Source organism: Mobula hypostoma, chromosome 12, assembly GCF_963921235.1.
Source record: "Mobula hypostoma chromosome 12, sMobHyp1.1, whole genome shotgun sequence".
NCBI lineage: Eukaryota > Metazoa > Chordata > Chondrichthyes > Myliobatiformes > Myliobatidae > Mobula > Mobula hypostoma.
In genome coordinates, this window is record NC_086108.1 from 47584208 (window position 1) to 47607998 (window position 23791).

The 23791-nt window shown below is 41.6% G+C and overlaps 1 protein-coding gene across 1 annotated transcript in view; it reads right to left on the reverse strand.

Moving 5' to 3' along the window:
* trmt1l (tRNA methyltransferase 1-like) overlaps positions 1-23791 on the reverse strand; it is an 87747-nt gene that overhangs the window by 38897 nt on the left and 25059 nt on the right. Inside the window, exons 7-9 of the mRNA XM_063064015.1 lie at positions 12753-12879; positions 11926-12005; positions 1780-2029 (exon numbers count right to left, since the gene is read on the reverse strand). Of these exons, the coding sequence (XP_062920085.1) occupies positions 1780-2029; positions 11926-12005; positions 12753-12879 (457 nt within the window). The remainder of the gene's footprint in view (positions 1-1779; positions 2030-11925; positions 12006-12752; positions 12880-23791) is intronic.

Genomic DNA, 23791 nt, shown 5'->3' on the forward strand with positions numbered 1-23791 from the left:
TTAAAGAATCAAGGGGTGGCACTGGATGCCATGCGCCAACAAAATTCTTGCGTGCCATAAGTTCATTATTCCTGCCATAGAAACTTACAAATGTAAAGCAACTTTTAATCAACACACATTGATGTTGCTCTTGATTCAGCGCATATGGATGCCGAAGAACAAGAAGTAACAATGAAAATATTTTGCTGGCAAAGACACAAGGGTAAAAAAGTAAAGGCTCAGAAGAGTGCAGAGGTTCAGTAAACTAATTTAAAGTGAAAACAGGGCCTAGTCAATTGTAATGCAACACCAGCAATTAAATCGTCAAAACCCCAAAGCAAAGAAACAAGGATCTTGTGTCTCCAGTAATTCCACTTCTACCTACTCCTGGCCAATAGAACACACAGCTCCTCAGCAAGGAATTGGTGATACAGACACTAAAAGGTTTGCCTTCAGCCTAGTTTGAGCTGAAAGTCTTTAAAACATTTCAGACCCATTGGGGAGAATTTTAGTTTCCACATGGCATAAGAACTCAGCATGTACCCTGTTTCATTTGTTTTTAAAGGACAGTAAGACAGTTGGCAGATCCAGTAGATTACTCCTGCTATGTCATTAAAGACTGATGCAGCAAGAATTCTCAAAGTTCCAAAATCCCAGTTCTACTAACTGAAAAATTGCTGATCTACAAAGCTTACATCACTTTGAACACAACCAGGAAAAAAAAGAACATATTTACAGTACTACCTTCTCAAAGTATAATTTTGTTTAGATTCCATGAATAACCAGAATGGAAGTACTGATAGTAATCAATGTAGTTAACCTTCTCTGAGCTCAACAAGGCAGAGTGAAATACACATGAAAATTATGGGCAGATCCAAAATAGGCTACATCTGCCTGCAATAAGAACATTTTTTCTTCCTCTACAGCCACTTCATCAACAGAGATTTTCCACAGCGTTTGTCAAATCACACAATTTGGGAAATAGACCTCTCCAATAACTAATGTTTGTCTGAATATTTAACTATATACAGATGATTTTTTTTCTGTATTCTAAGACTTGCTAAATGCTTTAGACCATGGTTCATTTGCAATACTGTCTAAATAACAATGATAACTTTTTCCACATGTATGGCTATTGCAATCTTTTGCAAATTATGAGGTCGCACAATCTTAAAATTTTCTTTAGAGACAGGCAGTAAGTTTCTACCCCTGACCACTCTTCAGGGATGTGCAGTCAGAATTACTTTTCAGCAGGAAACCAGGGAAAAAAAATGAAATACAACAGGTTGACTAAAGCAGACTTAGAACAGTTTGTCCCTCTGACTGGATATATAAGACCACCATGAATATAGCTAAAATACTTCTTTCGAGTTGGATCTTTCAGTACTGGAATCAGCCCATATTTTCTTCCACCTTCCTAAGGTTCCTCCAATATGAATAGTATTTCATTTTCTACCAACATTTCCTTGAAGGAATTCAAAGAATTCTATGACAACAATTTGTGATCCAAGATCACTTGGTACCAAATTGGGCTACTTCCTAAATTTAGCTCACAATGTTGCTCAGCACATGCTTTATTACAAGCTACAGAAAAAGATATATTGCAGCCCCAGTATTTTGTAGCAACAATTTTGTTGCAAAATCCAACTATTACTAAAGAAAGAAATATCTTGTCTAGCAAGTACAGACTATTGGACACTTTAAAGAAAAATTAAAGTTTAAAATTTATTCAGGTATGTGAAGAGAAAACAAAATCATACTATTTTCCTAAGTATTGATATTATGATGCATTTCACTCACATGAAGTCAAATGCTCTCAAATGCATGAGTACATTGGCATCCATTTGTGTGACCTCAATAATACCTAAAGTATCCTCATTTTCCTCAACCTCATCTTCGTCCTCTTCCTCCTCTTTTATGTTCTTTACCACCTTCATTCGATTTAGAAGACAATTTTCTCCAATCATCTTCACAGATCCCTCATTTATGTCATTTATCGTGACTTTCACTGCATCTCTCAGGTGCTTTGCCCACTGCAACCCCATAATTCCTGCAAAAATAAAAGAATAATCCACAAGTATTTCAGAAGAGATAACAATTGTATTGTTGAGCAGTCTGATTATGCCATGATGATGGAGACTGTGGGCTGGACATTTTTGACCAGCTTAGGAGGAGGCTAAACCAGCTCAGTTGCTTTTAGAGTCATAGTGTCTTACAGTAGAGAAGCAGGGCCCTTGGCCACGCTAGTTCATGTTGGCCTTGTTTTCTGACTGGTATCATCTATCCGTACCCATACCACAGCCTTCCATTCCTGTCTCATTGATGTACCATCTGTAACGTAATATTTAAGCTTCTCTTAAATGTTTCAATTGAACCCACAACTATGACATTCCCTAACAGCTCATTCCGCACTTACACCACACTGAGTGAAGCAGCTTCCCCTCAGATTCCCTGTAAATATTTCACCTTTCACGCTAAGTCTATGACCTCTGTTCTAGTCGCATTAAATCTGAGCAGGAAAAGGAACTACCTGCATTCATCCTATCTATACCCTTCAAAAATTTTGTATAACTCTGTAAGATTTCTACTGATCTTCTTGTGCTTTTGCGAATAAACTCCTACCCTAATCATCCTTTCCCTATAATTCTGGTGTTCAAGTCCCAGAAACATCCTTGTAAATTTTCTCTGCACTCTTTCAAGCTTATTCATATTTTTCTTATAGGTAGGTGACCAGAACTGCACACAGTACTCTGAATTTAGTCTTACCAATGTCTTTCGTAACTTCCACGTAACATCATAACTCATGTGCTCAGTGCCCTGATTTAGAAAGGACAATGTGCCAAAAGTTCTCTTTATAACCTACCTACCTGTGATGCCACTTGCAAAAAATACGGCACTTCAGTGCATTACCATTCACTGTGTAAATCCTACCCTAGTCTGTCATCTCAAAGAGTAACACCCCACATTAATCGGTATTAAATTCATCTACTATTTTTCAACTCACTTTCCCTGCTGGTCCAGATCATGTTGCAAGCCTTCTCCATTATCCACTTTGCCCCCGATCTTGATGTCATCTGCACATTTGCTGATGCAATTTACATTATCATCCAAATCATTCACACAGATGATAAACAACAACGGATCTAGTACCAATCTCTAAGGCACAACACTAGTTACAGGCCTCCAGTCAGAGAAACAACCATCCATATCGTTCACAGTCTCCTCCCTCGAAGCCAGTGTTGAATCCAATTGACTACCTCCTCCTAATGCCAGCCTCCCCGTGGGATTTTATCAAAGGCCTTGCTAAAGTGCATCAGCCTCCCTTCATCAACCTTCTTAGTACCTCCTCAAAAAACTGTAAGACCTGTCATGCACAAAGCCACGTTCACTATCCCTAATCAATCCAAATACTTATATACCCTGTCCCTTATAATATGTTACAGTAACCTACTTATGACTGACATCGGGCTCATCAGCCTATAACTTCCAGGTTTATTCTTAAGACCTTACTTAAATTATGGAACAACAGAACCTACCTTCCAGTTCTCTGGCATCACACCAGTAACAAAGGACACTTTAAATATCTCTGACAGGGCCTCTGCAATTTCTGCACCAACCTCCGAGAAGGTCCAAGGGAACCATAGGAATTTATCCACCTTAATTTGCTTAAAAACAGTAAGCACGTCCTCTTCTGTAATCCAGATATTGCTCATGACCTCGCTGCTGTTTTGTCTCACTCTGATAGGCTCTGTATCTCGCAAGTAAATATAGACGTAAAAATTGCATTTAAGATCTCCACATCTTTATCGACTCCATGCATAGATGACCATAATGATCTTAAAGAGGACCAATTTTCTCTTAATATAGCTATAGAAGACCTTAGGATTCTTTTTTTACCTTGTGTGCCAAAGCAACCTCATGTCTTCCTTTAGCACTCCTGATTTCTCTCGTGTTCTCTCGCATTTCTTAATGTCCTCACACGTCTCATTTAATACTACATACTTGCACCTGTAAAATACCTCCTTCTTTTTCTTTACCAGTGCCTCAATATCCTTTGATAATCAAGATTCCCTTAAACTGTTAGTCTTGACTTTTATTCTAGCAGAAACATATAGATTCTGTACTCCCAATATTTCACTTTTGAAGGCCTTCCACTTACCAAACATTCCTTTGCCAGAAAACAACCTACCCCAATCCATGCCTGCCTGATCCCTTTAGAAGTCTTCAAAATTGGCCTTTCTCCAGTTTAGAATCCTAACCTGAGGACCAGTCCTAGCCGCCTTCATTATTATAAGACCATAAGACAAAGGAGCAGAAGTCGGCCATTCGGCCCATCGAGTCTGCTCCGCCATTTTATCATGAGCCGATCCATTCTCCTATTTAGTCCCACTCCCCTGCCTTCTCACCATAACCTTTGATGCCCTGGCTACTCAGATACCTATCAATCTCTGCCTTAAATACACCCAATGACTTGGCCTCCACTGCTGCCCGTGGCAACAAATTCTATAGATTCACCACCCTCTGACTAAAAAAATTTCTTTGCATTTCTGTTTTGAATGGGCGCCCTTCAATCCTTAAGTCATGCCCTCTCGTACTAGACTCGCCTATCATGGGAAACAACTTTGCCACATCCACTCTGTCCATGCCTTTCAACTTTCGAAATGTTTCTATGAGGTCTCCCCTCATTCTTCTAAACTGCAAGGAATACAGTCCAAGAGCGGACAAACATTCCTCATATGTTAACCCGCTCATTCCCGGAATCATTCTAGTGAATCTTCTCTGTACCCTCTCCAACGTCAGCACATACTTTCTTAAATAAGGAGACCAAAACTGCCCACAGTACTCCAAGTGAGGTCTCACCAGCGCCTTATAGAGCCTCAACATCACATCCCTGCTCCTATACTCTATTCCTCTAGAAATGAATGCCAACATTGCATTCGCCTTCTTCACTACTGACTCAACCTGGAGGTTAACTTTAAGGGTATCCTGTACGAGGACTCCCAAGTCCCATTGCATCTCAGAACTTTCAATTCTTTCCCCATTTAAATAATAATCTGCCCGTTTATTTTTTCTACCAAAGTGCATAACCATACACTTTCCAACATTATACTTCATTTGCCACTTCTCTGCCCATTCTTCCAATCTATCCAAGTCTCTCTGCAGACTCTCCATTTCCTCAGCACTACCGGCCCCTCCACCTATCTTTGTATCATCAGCAAACTTAGCCACAAAGCCATCTATTCTGTAATCTAAATCGTTGATGTACAATGTAAAAAGAAGCGGCCCCCAACACTGACCCCTGTGGAACACCACTGGTAACCGGCAGCCAACCAGACTAGAATCCCTTTATTCCCACTCTCTGTTTCCTGCCGATCAGCCAACGCTCTATCCACGTATGTAACTTTCCTGTAATTCCATGGGCTCTTATCTTGTTAAGTAGCCTCATGTGTGGCACCTTGTCAAAGGCCTTCTGAAAATCCAAATATACAACATCCACTGCATCTCCCTTGTCTAGCCTACTGCTAATTTCCTCAAAAAATTGTAACAGGTTTGTCAGGCAGGATTTTCCTTTAAGGAATCTATGCTGAGTTCTGCCTATCTTGTCGTATGCCTCCAGGTACTCTGTAACCTCATCCTTGACAATCGACTCCAACAACTTCCCAACCACCGATGTCAAGCTAACAGGTCTATAATTTCCTTTTTGCTTCCTTGCCCCCTTCTTAAATAGCGGAGTGACATTTGCAATCTTCCAGTCCTCCGGAACCATGCCAGAATCTATCCACTTTTGAAAGATCATCGCTAATGCCTCCGCAATCTCCACAGCTACTTCCTTCAGAACACGCGGGTGCATTCCATCTGGTCCAGATAGTCCATTATCTTGAAACTAATGGAATTACTATCACTAGATAAAAAGTGTTCCCCTATACGCACTTCTGTCACGTGCCCCGTCTCATTTTTTAAGAGGAGATCCAAAATCGTGCTCTCCTCAAGTTGGGATCTCTACATATTGATTAAGGAAACTTTCCAGAACACAACCCCACCTAATCTACTCTTTTTACAGTATGGAAGTCACAGTCAATATGGGGAAAATTAAAATCACTTACTATCACAACTTCATATTTCCTGCAACGTCTATTGTCTTTCTACAAAAGTGCTCCTCTAAATCCCATTGACTACTGGGAGGTCTATAACACAGTCCCTTTAACACGGTCATTCTTTTCTTCCTCAGTTCCACCCAAACTGCTTCAGTGGACGAGCCCTCCGATATGTCCTCTCTGCACTACCGTGACATTTTCCCTAATAATACCACCCCTTCCCCTTTAATACTTCCCCTCTATCATGTCTAAAACCAACAGACCCTGGAACATTGTGCTGCCAGTCCTGCCTCTCCTGCAACCAAGTCTCACTAATGGCGACAAAATTATTATTCCACATTTGGATCCATGCTCTAAGTTCATCTGCCTTACCTACAATACTTGCATTGAAGTGGATGCAACTCAGAACATTAGTCCCACCATGCTCAATGTTTTGATCCCTATATTTGTATGTATGCTTAACATCTTTTTACCCCACAAGTAACCCCAGCTCCCATCTCTCTAGAACTCTAATTTAAATCACTACCCCTCTGAAACAGTGCTAGCAAACTTCCCTGCAAGGATATTGGTCCCCCTCCAGTTCAACTGCAAATTGTCCCACATGCCCTGTGAGAGAGTCCAATGATCTAAAAATCAGAAGGCCTCCCTTCTGTACCATCTCCTCAACTACATCTTAGACCGTATTAGCTTCCTATTTTTTGCCTTACTAGCTCATGGCACAGGGAGCATTCCCGAGATTGCCATCCTGGAGGTCCCATCTTTTAACTTAGCAGACAACTGCCTGAATTCCACTTTGCAGGAACTCGTCACTTTTCCTAACTACATCATGCTCTTCACAACCTCTTGCTGCTCACCCTCCCCCATAAGAATGCTACAGATTCAGTCTAAGATCTCTGATCCTAGAAGCTAAGAGGCAACATATCATCCGGGAGTCTCGTTTTTTTTTCCCACAGAGCCTACTGATTGGTTCCTTAACCAATGAAACTCCTATCACTACCACTCACCTCTTCTCCCCCTTCCTTTCTCGGCCAAAGTGCTAAACTCCATGCTCAAGTCCTGACCACTGTGGCATCCCCCAGGTGGAACAATCCCCCCCAAACACCATCTAAAATAGTATACTTGTTATTGAGGAGAATGGCCACAGGGTACCCTACTCTGTCTACCTATTCCCTTTCCAACTTCAGGTGATCACCCAGCTACATACCTTATACAACCCATATGTATTTGTTCATGAAACCCTCCCTAGTACAGTATATCAACATGTCAGATCAGGGTTCTGAAATAGGTGGCTGAAGAGATTGTGGAGGCATTAGTAATGATCCTTCAAGAATCACTAGATTCCCGAATGGTTCCAAAGGACTGGAAAATTGCAAATGTCACTCCACTCTTCAAGAAGGGAGAGAGGCAGAAGGAAGGAAATTATAGGCCAGTTAGTCTGACCTCAGTGGTTGGGAAGATGATGGAGTCGATTGTTAAGGATGTAATTTTGGGGTACATGGAGGCACATGATAAAATAGGCTGTAGTCAGCGTGGTTTCCACAAGGGAATATCTTGCCTGACAAATCTGTTTGAATTCTTTGAAGAAATAACTAGCGGGATAGACAAAAGAGAATTGGTTGATGTTGTGCACCTGGATTTTCAGAAGGCCTGCGACGAAGTGTCACACATGAGGCTGCTTAACAAGTTACTAGCCTATGGTATTACAGGAAATATTCTATCATGGATAAAGCAGTGGCTGACTGGCAGGAGGCAGAGAGTGGGAATAAAGGGAGTATTTTCTGGTTAGCTACCAGTAACTAGTGGTGTTCCGCAGGTGTCAGTGTTGGGACCAATTCTTCTTACATTATATGTCAATGATTTTTCTTGTTAATTATTTCTCACCAACTATCAGTGACAAACATCACTGCTTTTTGAACGTAAGCACAACAGTTGACACTATTTAAAAACTGTTCACCCCAAGCATGGTGTAGTGTCTAATGGCCACACAAGTGCACGCAACTGATGCTAGTGTGAAACTGTTTGGCAACAGTCTTCTGTATCAATTAACTTGCATAGTATTCCAAATAAATGAAGGAAAACCCAGCTATTTTCTCAATTAGTTTTTGTTCTTTAAGAGTTGTCCCAAGTAAGCAGCTGCCCCAGTGAGCTGAAATCTAATTGAATGGTGCAAGGCCTTAATAAAGTGGATGTGGAGAGGATGTTTCTTATGGTGGGAGCATCTAAAATCAGAGGACACAACCTCAAAATAGAGGGGTGCCCTTTTAGAATGGAGAGGAGGAGGAATTTCTTTAGTTAGAGAGTGGTGAATCTGTGGAAGTTTTGCTACTGACAGCTGTGGAAGCCAAGCCTTTAAGGCAGAGGTTGATAGATTCTTGATTGGTCAGGGCATGAAAGGATACTGGGAGAAGGCAGGAGATGGGACTAAGAGGGAAAATGGATCAGCCATGATCAGTCATAACAAGTACTTAAGTTGCAATACAACTTTGGGCATTAGGAGTTGTAGGATGACTACAGGAGGTGGGAGACACCATATGAATACAAGCTCTTTATATAAAACTGCCACAGTAGCATAGTGTTTAGCATGATGCTTTTACAGCTGGGGGCAGAGTTCAATTCCATCACTGCCTGTTAATGATTTTGTACGTTTTCCCCGTGATGACATGGCTTCCCTCTGAGTGCTCTGATTTCCTCTCGCAGTCCAAAGAGTGCTCGGTTAGTAGGATAATTGGTCATTATAAATTGTCCTATGATTAGGCTGGTGTTAAATAGGTGGAGTGCTGGGTGGTGTGGCTCATTGGGCTGGAAGGGCCTGTCCTGTATCTCTAAATAAGTAAAAATAATAATAAATAATGAGCAACACACACAAGATGGTGGAGTAAGTCAGCAGGCCAGGCAGCATCTATGGAAAAGAGGACAGTCGATGTATTGGGTCAAGACCCTTTGGTAGGACTAGAGAAAAAAAGATGAGCAGATTTAAAAGATGGGAGGGGAGAGAGAAAAACATTAGGTGAAACAGGGAGGGGGAAGGGTAAAGTAAAGAGCTTGGGAAGTTGATTGGTGAAAGAGATACAAGGCTGGGGGGGGGCAGATCTGATGGGAGAGGACAGAGGCCATGGACAAAAAAAAGGTGGGGGGGGGGGAAGCACCAGAGATTAGATTTGCTTAGATTTCCTGCATCTGCAGATTTTCTCTTGTTGATAAATAATGACCATTCTTTCTTCTTTGTAGTCTTGAAGAGCTTTAGATCACTGATTTTCATCCAGTGTACTAAGTTCATATTAATGGACAGCCCTAGTAATCAAATCACAAAGTCGCTGCTGGAGATAAATTCTCCATCATTTAAATTTACCTTTTAATGTTACACAGATTTTTTTCAAATTGGAAGCCAATTCCTAAATGGAAATTTCAGCAGTGTCCACAAAGACCTGTTTTACATTGAGTCAGCTGACTACCTTTAATCCAAGAATATTGTATGCTTTTAAAATTTTATACAAACCTAGTGGATTAATAATGAAAACTACAGGTATACAATCCCCTTCATGTGTTGGGACTTTACCATCAGAAACAAAGCCCATCATGCTGCTTTGCCAGTGATCACATCCATAGGAAAGATGGGCGAACAAGATCAAGTAGCTCCTTTCAAAACTTCACGGTGTCCTCAGTACCTTACAATAGTTGAAATGCTTTTAAATCCTGGTTATCATTATAAAGTAGGAAATGCCAACAGCTTTGTTAATGGAGGAGTAATTCAGAAACCTGGGCTAATAATAGTGGCATGAATTTGAACGTTGGAGGATTTCAGTTATTTAACTAAAGTGGTGATGATAAGACCATAAGTTAAAATCTCATCTGATTCACTAATTTTTTTCAAAGGACTTTGTCATATTTACCTGGTCTGTGCATGACTGAAGACCAAAACCAAAGGAATAGATTCTTAATTGTTTCTTAAATAGCCCAGATAACCATTCTATTCAAGAGCAATTACAATTGGGGCAATAAAGGCCCCCTTGTCACCAACATAAAATGGCAGCAATCAGCAAACAGTAGATCTCACAAATAGGCAAAAATATTAACGTAATAATCTGCTGTAGTGACGTTGGTGAAATGATATGCAGTGGATTTCAGCTAATTGGGCCATTGGTTAATTGGGGCAGCTGCTTACTTGGGACAACTCTTAAAGAACAAAAATAGAGAAAATAGTTGGGTTTTTCTTTGTTTATTTTGGAATACTCTGCAAGTTAATTGATACAGAAGACTGTTGCCAAACAGTTTCACACAAGTGTCAGTTGCGTGCACTTGTGTGGCCATTAGGCACTACACCGTGCTTAGGGTGAAGAGTTTTTAAATAGCTTCGGTTGTGTGTGCTTGTGTTCAAAAAGCAGTGATGTTTGTCACTGATAGTTGGCGAGAAATAACTAGCAAGACAATTCAGACTTGTTTTGTTCACTGTGGTTTCAAGCATTCAGGCTTGGAGATGCCAAAAATAGCTGTCAGATATTACGGGGCGAACAGTTTTTAAATAGCGTCAGTTGAGAGTGCTTCTGTTATATTGTCTATGTGGGCTGATAGACACAGACTCAAAAAGCAGCCAATTTTGATCATTTTATTTTTTTTATTTTGAGTTTGTGCAGAAAGGCAGTGAAGATAGTCCATTATCTGTAATAGGTGTTGCATTGATTTTGTTCATTTACAGTCTATTCAAAGAACATGACAGAAATGAATTCTTCCATTGATAACTATTAGGAACTAATACAGTTTTATAATACTGTAGTAGTAGTAGTAGTATTGGTAGTGTTCTAATTTGTTCTGTATTTTATTTAAATAATAATTTGTTACTCAGTTAAATGGTAGTTTGTCTTTGTTGCCTTTTAGCTATTTCCATGAACCTTCGGCTAATAGGGACAGCCACTTAATTGAGCCAAAATGTACTGGCTCTGATGTGTCCCAATTAACTGGAATCCACTGTATTAGCCTGCACACAGGAAGAGCTCCCCAGTTTTTCTTTAAAGTAAGGCTATGGAAATGTTTGCATCATTCTGAGAGGGTAGATGGGGCTTTGACTTCTCAAGGACAGCACTTCAGAATGTGAAGCATTGCAAGTGTCAGTGCTGATTCTGTGCTCTCTAGTTTGTGATACCAATTCCATACCAGCAAAAAAAAATCACAAAACTAACCATAAACACATTTCAACAAACCAATAAAAGAAAACATGAGAAACACAGCATGAGAACTACAAGATCATTGGCAACTTAGCAAGAATTTCATAAATTTGCACAGACAATCTGAAAGGATATCAAATATTAAAAGCTAAGGTCCCTTTAAAATTTGAGTCAGTATAACTTTGGTTGGTAATAACATCTTATTTAAATGTAACTGCTTGAACACAAAACACCCAATGTATACTATCAACTTGGAGGATTTAATTTCCTGATATTTTCAACATCACCTTTTCTTTCTCCCAAGGCACCTATGCATCTTGGAATTGAAAAACGAATATGTACTGTATGCAGTTGAGATTAGAGCAATTTGATTTTCTTTTAATTTACATTAGAAATAATATTTTAAAAGCTATCAGAGAATATTACAAAAAGGAAACCATCAAAATATTCCGACTAATTGTGCCAGTTATTCCAACTTCAAGACCAATCAAATTATAAAAGAACAGAATGGAGAATGGGCTACCTACCAGCTCTTATTTCAACAAAAAGATCTGAAATAATCACTGTGGTAACTGGTGTGGACAGACCAAAAATCCAGAGTTAAGTGTTGATAAAAATGTCAGAAAGGCCTTTTTATTGATCTTAACATAGAACAATCAAGCACAAAGTGAACTATTACAGTCATTACAAACCTGTAGCTCCAAAAGCGTCTAAACATTCCAGCGGCTTGCGCTCCTGAGCCAGCACAGCAAGAGTGCAGAATATCAATTGTCTATAATAGATTAAAAAACAAAAGTAAGTCCAAGTAATTTTAGTTTGATAGGGATCTTCACTACGACTACAACTGACATAAAAAGGGTGGGAAATAATTGTTTAAAAGCCAAAAAAATTGTAAGCTTGAAATATGCATTTTTTTTCCCCAAAAAAGGATAATTCAAAGCAGGTTAATCTACTGCAAACAATAAACCACATTAATTTGAAAATACTAGTTAAGTAGAAAAGTCAAAAGAAATTTACTTCAGTCATCAATCTGATCAGTTCACTTGATAAAGATGATTTATTCTGTGGGAAGTACAAGCCAGTTTCCAGGTAAGAGACAAGTTTTATTTGTTTACAGATACCCATAAATCAATTTTGTCCATAGGTCAGAAAGCACACAAAATCCTCATTATGGCAACTGCACAGTATTGTAACGAATGGCATCAAAGTACATAAGACTGACGAGAACAATTCGTAAAAGTAGAGTGGAAACCACCTCTGCCGTTCATAGAAAAGAACATATGGTACGGATGTTCGTTGGACTTTTGGATTTTGTAATATTTTGGTAACTCCATATTATGTAGGGGTGCCCATATATTAGGCAACCTTAACCTGGGGATGGCGTGTACTGTACTGTCTACATACAGTAGTTAAAAGGACAAAATAAATCTGCACCAATAATCGGCAGTGGTGATGAGCCAATGGGCAAGCTGAAGCTACCCTGCCTAATTCATTGTTAGAGTAACAGACAATACATCACCTGTTAGGTTTCATTTTCGGGTTAAAGAAAGAGTCTGTTTTTTGAGGAGTTGTGTGGTTTGGAAACACATGAACATCAGTGTCAACTTCTTTCATCACTTTAGTGGTTGACAATTGCCCACTAGTGGCTGAAATGGAGAATGACAGACAGAAGAAAATAAACACAACTTCTTTGAAAAATGATACTTCAGAAATATTTATGAGATCCCTAAAGGCTGGATCACGTATGTATCTCTTCCCCTCTGAGATTAAAAAAAATACAAAATAGTAAGATTAGCAAATTAACAAGATAATATTACTTATCATTTTTTATTTGCTGGTTATATGAATAACATGAAACATAGGCCCCTAAATTATTCTTATTGTTCTACAACCTTCTGGACAATAGAAACTCAAGTAATTCAACTCTATCCAAATGAAATTCAATTCATGAGTCAACAAATCTGTACACAAACTTATTGTCACTTTCTTACTCCTTGATGAATTTCATGGTGTGGCATTAGTTCAAAGATTCAAAGGTGTATTTATTATGAAAGCATGTATCCATACACAACTCTGAAATTTGTCTTCTCCAAATAGCCACCAAAGAACATTAAAGTTGTTCAGAGACAAACATCAAACCTACTCCCCCACACAAAAAAGAACGACATCCAAATCATCAACTCCCAAAAACACCCTCTCCCTGCACAAAAAGAAGTAGAACATCAATCCCCAAAAAAACCCTCCCTTGCACAAAAAAAACCAACAGAACACAACAGAACATCAACCTTCAAACGCCCTGCCCTCCCTCGTACAACAGAAAAGGAAAGGGTGATTAAAAAAAAACGTAGGATATAAAAACCACGTACAATCCCATTTATGCAGTAACTGTTGTTTGGACAGTTTGTTCTCTATAATACAGACACTTAACTGCAACCAAGTAACACACACAAAATGTTGGAGGAACTCAGCAGATCAGGCAGCATCTATGGGAGCACCGAACATAGTAAATGACCCCAACAGACTCATAGGTGAAGTATCACCTCACCCAGTGTGGCCTCCTGTATATCAGTGAGACCCGACGTAGTTTGGGAGACTGCTTTGCCGAGCATCTACACTCCGTCTGCCAGAAAAAGTGGGATCTCTTAGTGGCCACCCATTTTAATTCCACTTCCCATTCTGATATGTCCATCCATGGCCTCCTCCACTGTCATGATGAGGCCACACTTGGGTTTGAGGAATAACACCTTGTATTCCATCTGGGTAGTCTCCAACTGATGGCATGAACATCGCTTTCTCGAACATCCAGTAAAGCCCCCCCAACCCCCCTTCACCACTTCGCATCCACTTTTCCGTCTCTCATCTTATCTCCTTGCCCACCCATTGTCTCCCTCTAGTGCTCCTCCTTCTTTTATTCTTTCTTCCATTGTCTTCTGTCTCTTTCACCAATCAACTTCCCAGCTCTTTACTTCATTCCTCCCCCTCCAGGTGTCACTTATCACCTGGTGTTTCTCTCTCCCCTCCCCCCACCCTTTTAAATCTACTCCTCAGCTTTTTTCCTCCAGTCCTGCCAAAGGGTCTCAGTCCGAAACATCAACTGTATTCTTTTCCATAGATGCATGTGTTGCTCGGATTTCCAGCATCTGCAGATTTTCTTGTTTGTGATTTGCTTAATTTCAACCATATTGGCAGTCCCTGTTTACTTCAAGAGCTCAAATTTTTCACATTTCCTTTTAAGGATAATAATCATTTTTGTGTCCTTGAACTTCCAAAAACTTGATTGTTTCTTGCATATCAAGTTACCATATCCAAAACATTACTCAATCTGTATTGAACTTTGCACCAGTCACACTTACTGTTTTAACTTTACAATTCAGTATTTTTGAATAGGAGCTAAGAAAAACTGTAGACATAAGCATCTATGCTAGTTCGAGTGAAATTCATTCATCTCAAACTGCACCTCATTTCAATATACACCATGTTATTAAAATATTGCAGATGAGGTTTACCATGATGCAAGTCCAGTGTTAACAAAGCAAGCATTCTTTCCTCTCAAACAACAGGAATACTGCAGATGCTGGAAATTCAAGCAACATACATCAAAGTTGCTGGTGAAAGCAGCAGGCCAGGCAGCATCTGTAGGAAGAGGTGCAGTCGACGTTTCAGGCCGAGACCCTTCGTCAGGACTAACTGAAGGAAGAGTGAGTAAGGGATTTGAAAGCTGGAGGGGGAGGGGGAGATGCAAAATGATAGGATAAGACAGGAGGGGGAGGGATAGAGCCGAGAGCTGGACAGGTGATAGGCAAAAGGGGATACGAGAGGATCATGGGACAGGAGGTCCGGGAAGAAAGACAGGGGGGGGTGACCCAGAGGATGGGCAAGAGGTATATTCAGAGGGACAGAGGGAGAAAAAGGAGAGTGAGAGAAAGAATGTGTGCATAAAAATGAGTAACAGCTGGGGTACGAGGGGGAGGTGGGGCCTAGCGGAAGTTAGAGAAGTCAATGTTCATGCCATCAGGTTGGAGGCTACCCAGACGGAATATAAGGTGTTGTTCCTCCAACCTGAGTGTGGCTTCATCTTTACAGTAGAGGAGGCCGTGGATAGACATGTCAGAATGGGAATGGGATGTGGAATTAAAATGTGTGGCCACTGGGAGATCCTGCTTTCTCTGGCGGACAGAGCGTAGATGTTCAGCAAAGCGGTCTCCCAGTCTGCGTCGGGTCTCACCAATATATAAAAGGCCACATCGGGAGCACCGGACGCAGTATATCACCCCAGTCGACTCACAGGTGAAGTGATGCCTCACCTGGAAGGACTGTTTGGGGCCCTGAATGGTGGTAAGGGAGGAAGTGTAAGGGCATGTGTAGCACTTAGAAACATAGAAACATAGAAAATAGGTGCAGGAGTAGGCCATTCGGCCCTTCGAGCCTGCACCGCCATTTATTATGATCATGGCTGATCATCCAACTCAGAACCCAGCCTTCCCTCCATACCCCCTGACCCCTGTAGCCACAAGGGCCATATCTAACTTCCTTTTAAACATAGCTAATGAACTGGCCTCAACAGTTTGCTGTGGCAGAGAATTCCACAGATTCACCACTCTCTGTGTGAAGAAGTTTTTCCTAATCTCGGTCCTAAAAGGCTTCCCCTCTATCCTCAAACTGTGACCCCTCGTTCTGGACCTCCCCAACATCGGGAACAATCTTCCTGCATCTAGCCTGTCCAATCCCTTTAGGATCTTATACGTTTCAATCAGATCCCCCCTCAATCTTCTAAATTCCAACGAGTACAAGCCCAGTTCATCCAGTCTTTCTTCATATGAAAGACCTGCCATCCCAGGAATCAATCTGGTGAACCTTCTTTGTACTCCCTCTATGGCAAAGATGTCTTTCCTCAGATTAGGGGACCAAAACTGCACACAATACTCCAGGTGTGGTCTCACCAAGGCCTTGTACAACTGCAGTAGTACCTCCCTGCTCCTGTACTCGAATCCTCTTGCTATAAATGCCAGCATACCGTTCGCCTTTTTCACCGCCTGCTGTACCTGCATGCCCACTTTCAATGACTGGTGTATAATGACACCCAGGTCTCGTTGCACCTCCCCTTTTCCTAATCGGCCACCATTCAGATAATAATCTGTTTTCCTATTTTTGCCACCAAAGTGGATAACTTCACATTTATCCACATTAAATTGCATCTGCCATGAGTTTGCCCACCCACCCAACCTATCCAAGTCACCCTGCATCCTCTTAGCATCCTCCTCACTGCTAACACTGCCACCCAGCTTCGTGTCATCCGCAAACTTGGAGATGCTGCATTTAATTCCCTCATCCAAGTCATTAATATATATTGTAAACAACTGGGGTCCCAGCACTGAGCCTTGCGGTACCCCACTAGTCACCGCCTGCCATTCTGAAAAGGTCCCGTTTATTCCCACTCTTTGCTTCCTGTCTGCTAACCAATTCTCCACCCACACCAATACCTTACCCCCAATACCGTGTGCTTTAAGTTTGCACACTAATCTCCTGTGTGGGACCTTGTCAAAAGCCTTTTGAAAATCCAAATATACCACATCCACTGGTTCTCCCCTATCCACTCTACTAGTTACATCCTCAAAAAATTCTATGAGATTCGTCAGACATGATTTTCCTTTCACAAATCCATGCTGACTTTGTCCGATCATTTCACCGCTTTCCAAATGTGCTGTTATCACATCCTTGATAACTGACTCCAGCAGTTTCCCCACCACCGACGTTAGGCTAACGGGCCTATAATTCCCCGGTTTCTCTCTCCCTCCTTTTTTAAAAAGTGGGGTTACATTAGCCACCCTCCAATCCTCAGGAACTAGTCCAGAATCTAACGAGTTTTGAAAAATTATCACTAATGCATCCACTACTTCTTGGGCTACTTCCTTAAGCACTCTGGGATGCAGACCATCTGGCCCTGGGGATTTATCTGCCTTCAATCCCTTCAATTTACCTAACATCACTTCCCTACTAACATGTATTTCACTCAGTTCCTCCATCTCACTGGACCCTCTGTCCCTTACTATTTCTGGAAGATTATTTATGTCCTCCTTAGTGAAGACAGAACCAAAATAATTATTCAATTGGTCTGCCATGTCCTTGCTCCCCATAATCAATTCACCTGTTTCTGTCTGCAGGGGACCTACATTTGTCTTTATCAGTCTTTTCCTTTTTACATATCTATAAAAGCTTTTACAGTCCGTTTTTATGTTCTCTGCCAGTTTTCTCTCATAATCTTTTTTCCCCTTCCTAATTAAGCCCTTTGTCCTCCTCTGCTGAACTCTGAATTTCTCCCAGTCCTCAGGTGAGCCACTTCCTCTGGCTAATTTGTATGCTACTTCTTTGGAATTGATACTATCCCTAATTTCTCTTGTCAGCCACGGGTGCACTACCTTCCTTGATTTATTCTTTTGCCAAACTGGGATGAACAATTGTTGTAGTTCATCCATGCAACCTTTAAATGCCTGCCATTGCATATCCACCGTCAATCCTTTAAGTGTCATTTGCCAGTCTATCTTAGCTAATTCACGACTCATACCTTCAAAGTTACCGCTTACACGGATAAGTGCCAGGAGGGAGATCAGTGGGGAGGGATGGGGGGGACGAATGGACAAGGGAGTTGTGTAGGGAGCGATCCCTGCGGAATGCAGAGAGGGGGGGGAGGGAAAGATGTGCTTAGTGGTGGGATCCCGTTGGAGGTGGCGGAAGTTACGGAGAATAATATGTTGGACCCGGAGGCTGGTGGGGTGGTAGGTGAGGACCAGGGGAACCCTATTCTTAGTGGGGTGGTGGGAGGATGGAATGAGAGCAGATGTACGTGAAATGGGGGAAATGCGTTTAAGAGCAGAGTTGATAGTGGAGGAAGGGAAGCCCCTTTCTTTAAAAAATGAAGACATCTCCCTCGTCCTAGAATGAAAAGCCTCATCCTGAGAGCAGATGCGGCGGAAACGGAGGAATTGCGAGAAGGGGATGGCGTTTTTGCAAGAGACAGGGTGAGAAGAGGAATAGTCCAGATAGCTGTGAGAGTCAGTAGGCTTATAGTAGACATCAGTGGATAAGCTGTCTCCAGAGACAGAGACAGAAAGATCTAGAAAGGGGAGGGAGGTGTCGGAAATGGACCAGGTAAACTTGAGGGCAAGGTGAAAGTTGGAGGCAAAGTTAATAAAGTCAACGAGTTCTGCATGCGTGCAGGAAGCAGCGCCAATGCAGTTGTCGATGTAGCGAAGGAAAAGTGGGGGACAGATACCAGAATAGGCACGGAACATAGATTGTTCCACAAACCCAACAAAAAGGCAGGCATAGCTAGGACCCATACGGGTGCCCATAGCTACACCTTTAGTTTGGAGGAAATGGGAGGAGCAAAAGGAGAAATTATTAAGAGTAAGGACTAATTCCGCTAGACGGAGCAGAGTGGTGGTAGAGGGGAACTGATTAGGTCTGGAATCCAAAAAGAAGCGTAGAGCTTTGAGACCTTCCTGATGGGGGATGGAAGTATATAAGGACTGGACATCCATGATGAAAATAAAGCGGTGGGGGCCAGGGAACTTAAAATCATCGAAAAGTTTAAGAGCGTGAGAAGTGTCACGAACATAGGTCGGAAGGGATTGAACAAGGGGTGATAAAACAGTGTCGAGGTATGCAGAAAAGAGTTCGGTGGGGCAGGAGCAAACTGAGACAATAGGTCGGCCAGGACAGGCAGGTTTGTGGATCTTGGGTAGGAGGTAGAAACGGGAAGTGCGGGGTGTGGGAACTATAAGGTTGGTAGCAGTGGAACTGCTCTTTCCTCTATCGTTTTTTGCTCAGATTCTCTTCCAGGGGTGTTTGAATTGAATTGAACTGACTTTATTACTTAGATCTTTCACATACATAAGGAGCAAAATCTTTACATTACAGTTCCGTCTAAATGTGCAATGTTCAATTTATAGTAATTTATAATAAATAGTATGTACAAAGGATAGTCAATATAACATAGAAATACAGTTGTGTCAGCATGAATTAATCAGTCTGATGGCCTGGTGGAAGAAGCTGTCTCAGAGCCTGTTGATCCTGGCTTTTATGCTGTGATACTGTTTCCCGGATGGTAGCAGCTGGAACAGTTTGTGGTTGTGGTGACTCGGGTCCCCAATGATCCTTCAGGCCCTTTTTACACACCTGTCTTTCTATATGTCCTGAATAGTGGGAAATTCACGTCTACAGATGCTCTGGGCTGTCCACACCACTCTCTGCAGAGTCCTGTGACTGAGGGAAGTACAGTTCCCATATGAGGCAGTGATGCAGCCAGTCAGGATGCTCTCAATTGTGCCCCTGTAGACAATTCTTAGGATTTGGGGGCCCATACCAAACCCCTTCAACCATCTGAGGTGAACGAGGTGCTGTTGTGCCTTTTTCACTACTCAGCCAGTATGTACAGACCACGTGAGATCCTCAGTGATGTTTATGCCGAGGAATTTAAAGCTGTTCACTCTCTCAAACCCAGATCCATTGATGTCAATAGGGGTTAGCCTGTCTCCATTCCTCCTGTAGTCTACAACCAGCTGCTTTGTTTTTGTGACATTGAGGGAGAGGTTGTTTTCTTGACACAACTGTGTCAGAGAGATGACTTCTTCTCTGCAGGCCACCTCGTTATTGTTTGAGATTATTCCAATCAGTGTAGTGTTGTTAGCAAATTTAATTAGCAGATTGGAGCTGTGAGCAGCAACACAGCCATGGGTATACAGAGAGTAAAGGAGGGGGCTTAGTACACAGCCCTGAGGCAGTCAGAGGGAACCCACTCCTACCACCTGCCAGCGATCTGACAGGAAGTTTTTTGGCATCTCAACTAATTCTTGTAAATCTTAAAACACAAAGTGCCAGCAGAAGACCAGAATAGGAATGGCATATCCAGCAACTGAAGCCTGCAATGATTTGAAGAAATCACAGCTCCTCTGCATGCTAAGTCCAATTCACACCTCGATTTTACATCCTCCACACCCACTCCCCAACCCCTATCCCATCAATCTATTTACTCAGCAGATCTTATTCTCCTTATACTATAAGACCATAAGATATAGGAGCAGAAGGAGGCCATTTGGCCCATCAAGACTGTGCTGATCCAATTCCTTCAGACATCCCCTCTCCGCTGCCTTCTCCCCATACCCTTTGTTGCCCAGGCTAATCAAGAACCTATCTATCTCTGCTTTAAATGCACCCAACAAATTGGTCTCCACAGCCGCTTGTGGCAACAAATTCCACAGATTTACCACCCTCTGACTAAAGTAATTTCTCCGCATCTCTGTTCTAAATGGACATCCTTCAATCCTGAAGTTGTGCCTTCTTGTCCTGCACTCCTCTACCATGGGAAATAACTTTGCCATATCTAATCTGTTCGGGCCTTTTAACATTTGGAATGCTTCTATGAGATTCCCCCTTATTCTCCTGAACTCCAGGGAATACAGCTCAAGAGCTGCCAGACGTTCCTCATACAGTAACCCTTTCATTCCTGGAATTTGCCTTCTTCACCACTGACTCAACCTGGAGACTCCCAAGTCCCTTTGCATCTCTGCATTTTGAATTCTCTCCACATCTAAATAATAGTCTTCCCGTTTACTTCTTCCACCAAAGTGCATGACCATACACTTTCCAACATCGTATTTCATTTGCCACTTCTTTGCCCTAAACCTTCTTTCTGCAGGTTCTCTGTTTCCTCAACACTACCCGCTCCTCCACCTACCTTTGTATCATCAGCAAATTTATACCTGTAAGGCACAAGTATTTGGCCTACTGGCTCCAAGCCAGCACCCATGAAAGCAAGCTCATTACTTCCATCTCCTATCATTTCCTCCTCTTTTCCCTGGATCTTACTCTGTCCCAACAAGTCAACTAATTCCCCTTTGATTCTGCTAGTCATTAATGAACAACAAATAGTTATTTGTAGTTGCCAGACTGCCTGCACATGAAATCAAGCACCTACAATCCCACACCTGAAGAATGTGCAAATCCTACATGGACAACATTTGAGGTCAGAATCAAACCGGTCCCTGGAGCTATCAGGCAGCACCACCACCATGTAAATTTACTTAGAGATATAGCTCGGAATCGGCCCTTCAAGCCACACTACCCAGCAACGCCCGATTTAACCCTAGCTTAATCACGGGACAATCTTGCAACAACCAATTCACCTCCTAAGCGGTACATCTTTGGACTGTGGGAAGAAACTGAAGCACTCAGAGAAAACCTATGCATTCCACAGGTAGGACGTATAAACTCCTTACAGATGACATCAGGACTGAGCTGCAAACTCCGACATGCTGAGCTGTAAAAGCGCCATGCTAATCACTAGGTTGCCGTGGCCTCCCCAATGCAGAATCACAGCCTCCTTGCCCAGAGCAACAAAAACACCAAATCTGGCCCACAAGACCACGAGTGAATATCAAATCTAAAAATGCTAGAAACACTCAGCAAGTCAGGTAACATCTGCACAGAGAACAAGAGTTAATTTCTGATCAAAGACCCTCCGTCAGAATTAGGAAAGGGAAAACAAATTGGATTTAAGCTGTAGAGAGAATCAAAATGCAAACTATTATCATATTTTCTGGAAATGTCCCATTATCAAAGACTATTGGAGTGGGATACACAATGTCCTACAAGACATCTTTAAATGTGAAATACCCTTGGAAAGTAAGACCATATATTTTGGGTATATACCTCAAGAATGGTTGAAAAGAGATAAATATTTAATGAATGTACTGCTGGTGGCTGGTAAAAAGACCCTTACCAGGAAATGGTCATCACAGGAGAGCCCAACTTTAAATGTATAGATGGAAATTACAATGGACATTTACAAAATGGAGAAGATAACAGCATTTGTTAATCATAAGTTGGAACAACTTGATTCATACTGGGACAAATGGTTTAACTACATAATACCTCATAGGCCTGATTTTATTCTCACAAGTCAATGAGTATGTTGTAAAAAAAAATCACTCCTTACTTTGTACATAGTTTTCTTCTTTTGATTGTTCTTTCTTTCCTCTCCTTTCTATAAGTGTATACTCAGATAAATATTAAGTGGAGAAACCATAGAAAAACTACAGCACAGAAACAGGCCTTTTGGCCCTTCTTGGCTGTGCCGAACCATTTTCTGCCTAGTCCCACTGACCTGCACACGGACCATATCCCTCCATACACCTCCCATCCATATATCTGTCCAATTTATTCTTAAATGTTAAAAAAGAACCCGCATTTACCACCTCGTCTGGCAGCTCATTCCACTCTCCCACCACTCTCTGTGTGAAGAATGTTCCCTTTAAACTTTTCCCCCTTCACCCTTAACCCATGTCCTCTGGTTTTTTTCTCCCCTTGCCTCAGTGGAAAAAGCCTGCTTGCATTCACTCTATCTATACCCATCATAATTTTATATATCTCTATCAAATCTCCCCTCATTCTTCTACGCTCCAGGGAATAAAGTCCTAACCTATTCAACCTTTCTCTGTAACTGAGTTTCTCAAGTCCCGGCAATATCCTTGTAAACCTTCTCTGCGCTCTTTCAATCTTATTAATATTCTTCCTGTAATTTGGTGACCAAAACTGCACACAGAAAAACATAGAAAACCTACAGCAAAGTACAGGCCCTTCAGCCCACGATGCTGTGCCGAAAATGTACTTATTCTAGAAATTACCTAGGGTTACCCATAGCTCTCTATTTTTCTAAGCTCCATGTGATGAGATTTGTGACAAATATGACAATATGATATATATGTACAGTATCTGAAATACATCTTATGGAAAGTTTTGTTTGATAACGAACTTCAATAAAAAATAAATTACAAAAAAAAAAGCTGTGGAGAGGATGGGAAAGAACAGAAATGTACAGGCTGTGCTAGTGCAGAGACCAAAACATACAGTAATACAGACGGATGAAGAAAAAGAATAGCCCTTAACTCGGCAGTGGAATTATCGGGGCACCGTCATGACAGTGTTTCTGTAGCAAGCTATTCCTGTTTTTACAAGGCCGAGTTGCTAGCTCGACGCTCAACCCGACTTGGATTCGAACTTGGGAAACTTCGCTCTGGAGTCCGGCACTGATATTATTGTGCCACCAAGCGGGACACAGATGGATGACCTAGAGCAGGAATGGCCTTTCACAGTTTTGAAATCTCTTTGCATTCTTTAACTATCCTCATTAATCGATCACCCAGATAACTTCATCAACACCTCATTCCCATAGCCATCCTGGCCTCACTCTATCCAAGATATTCTGTGCTATTCACTCCCATCCCACCAATAAAACAGAGAAGCAGAATTAAGCAATTCAGCCCATCAAGTCTGCCCCACCATTCAATCATTTTCTCCCCGCAACCTACGACACCCTTACTAATCAAGAATCTAACCACCTCCACTTTAAATATATCCAATGATTTGGCCTCCACAGCTGTCTGTGGCAATGGATTCAATAGAGTCACCAGCATCTGGTGAAAGAAATCCCTCCTCATCTCTGTTTTAAAAGTATGTCCTGTTATTCTGAGGCTGTGATCTCTAGTTCTAGACTCCCACTAC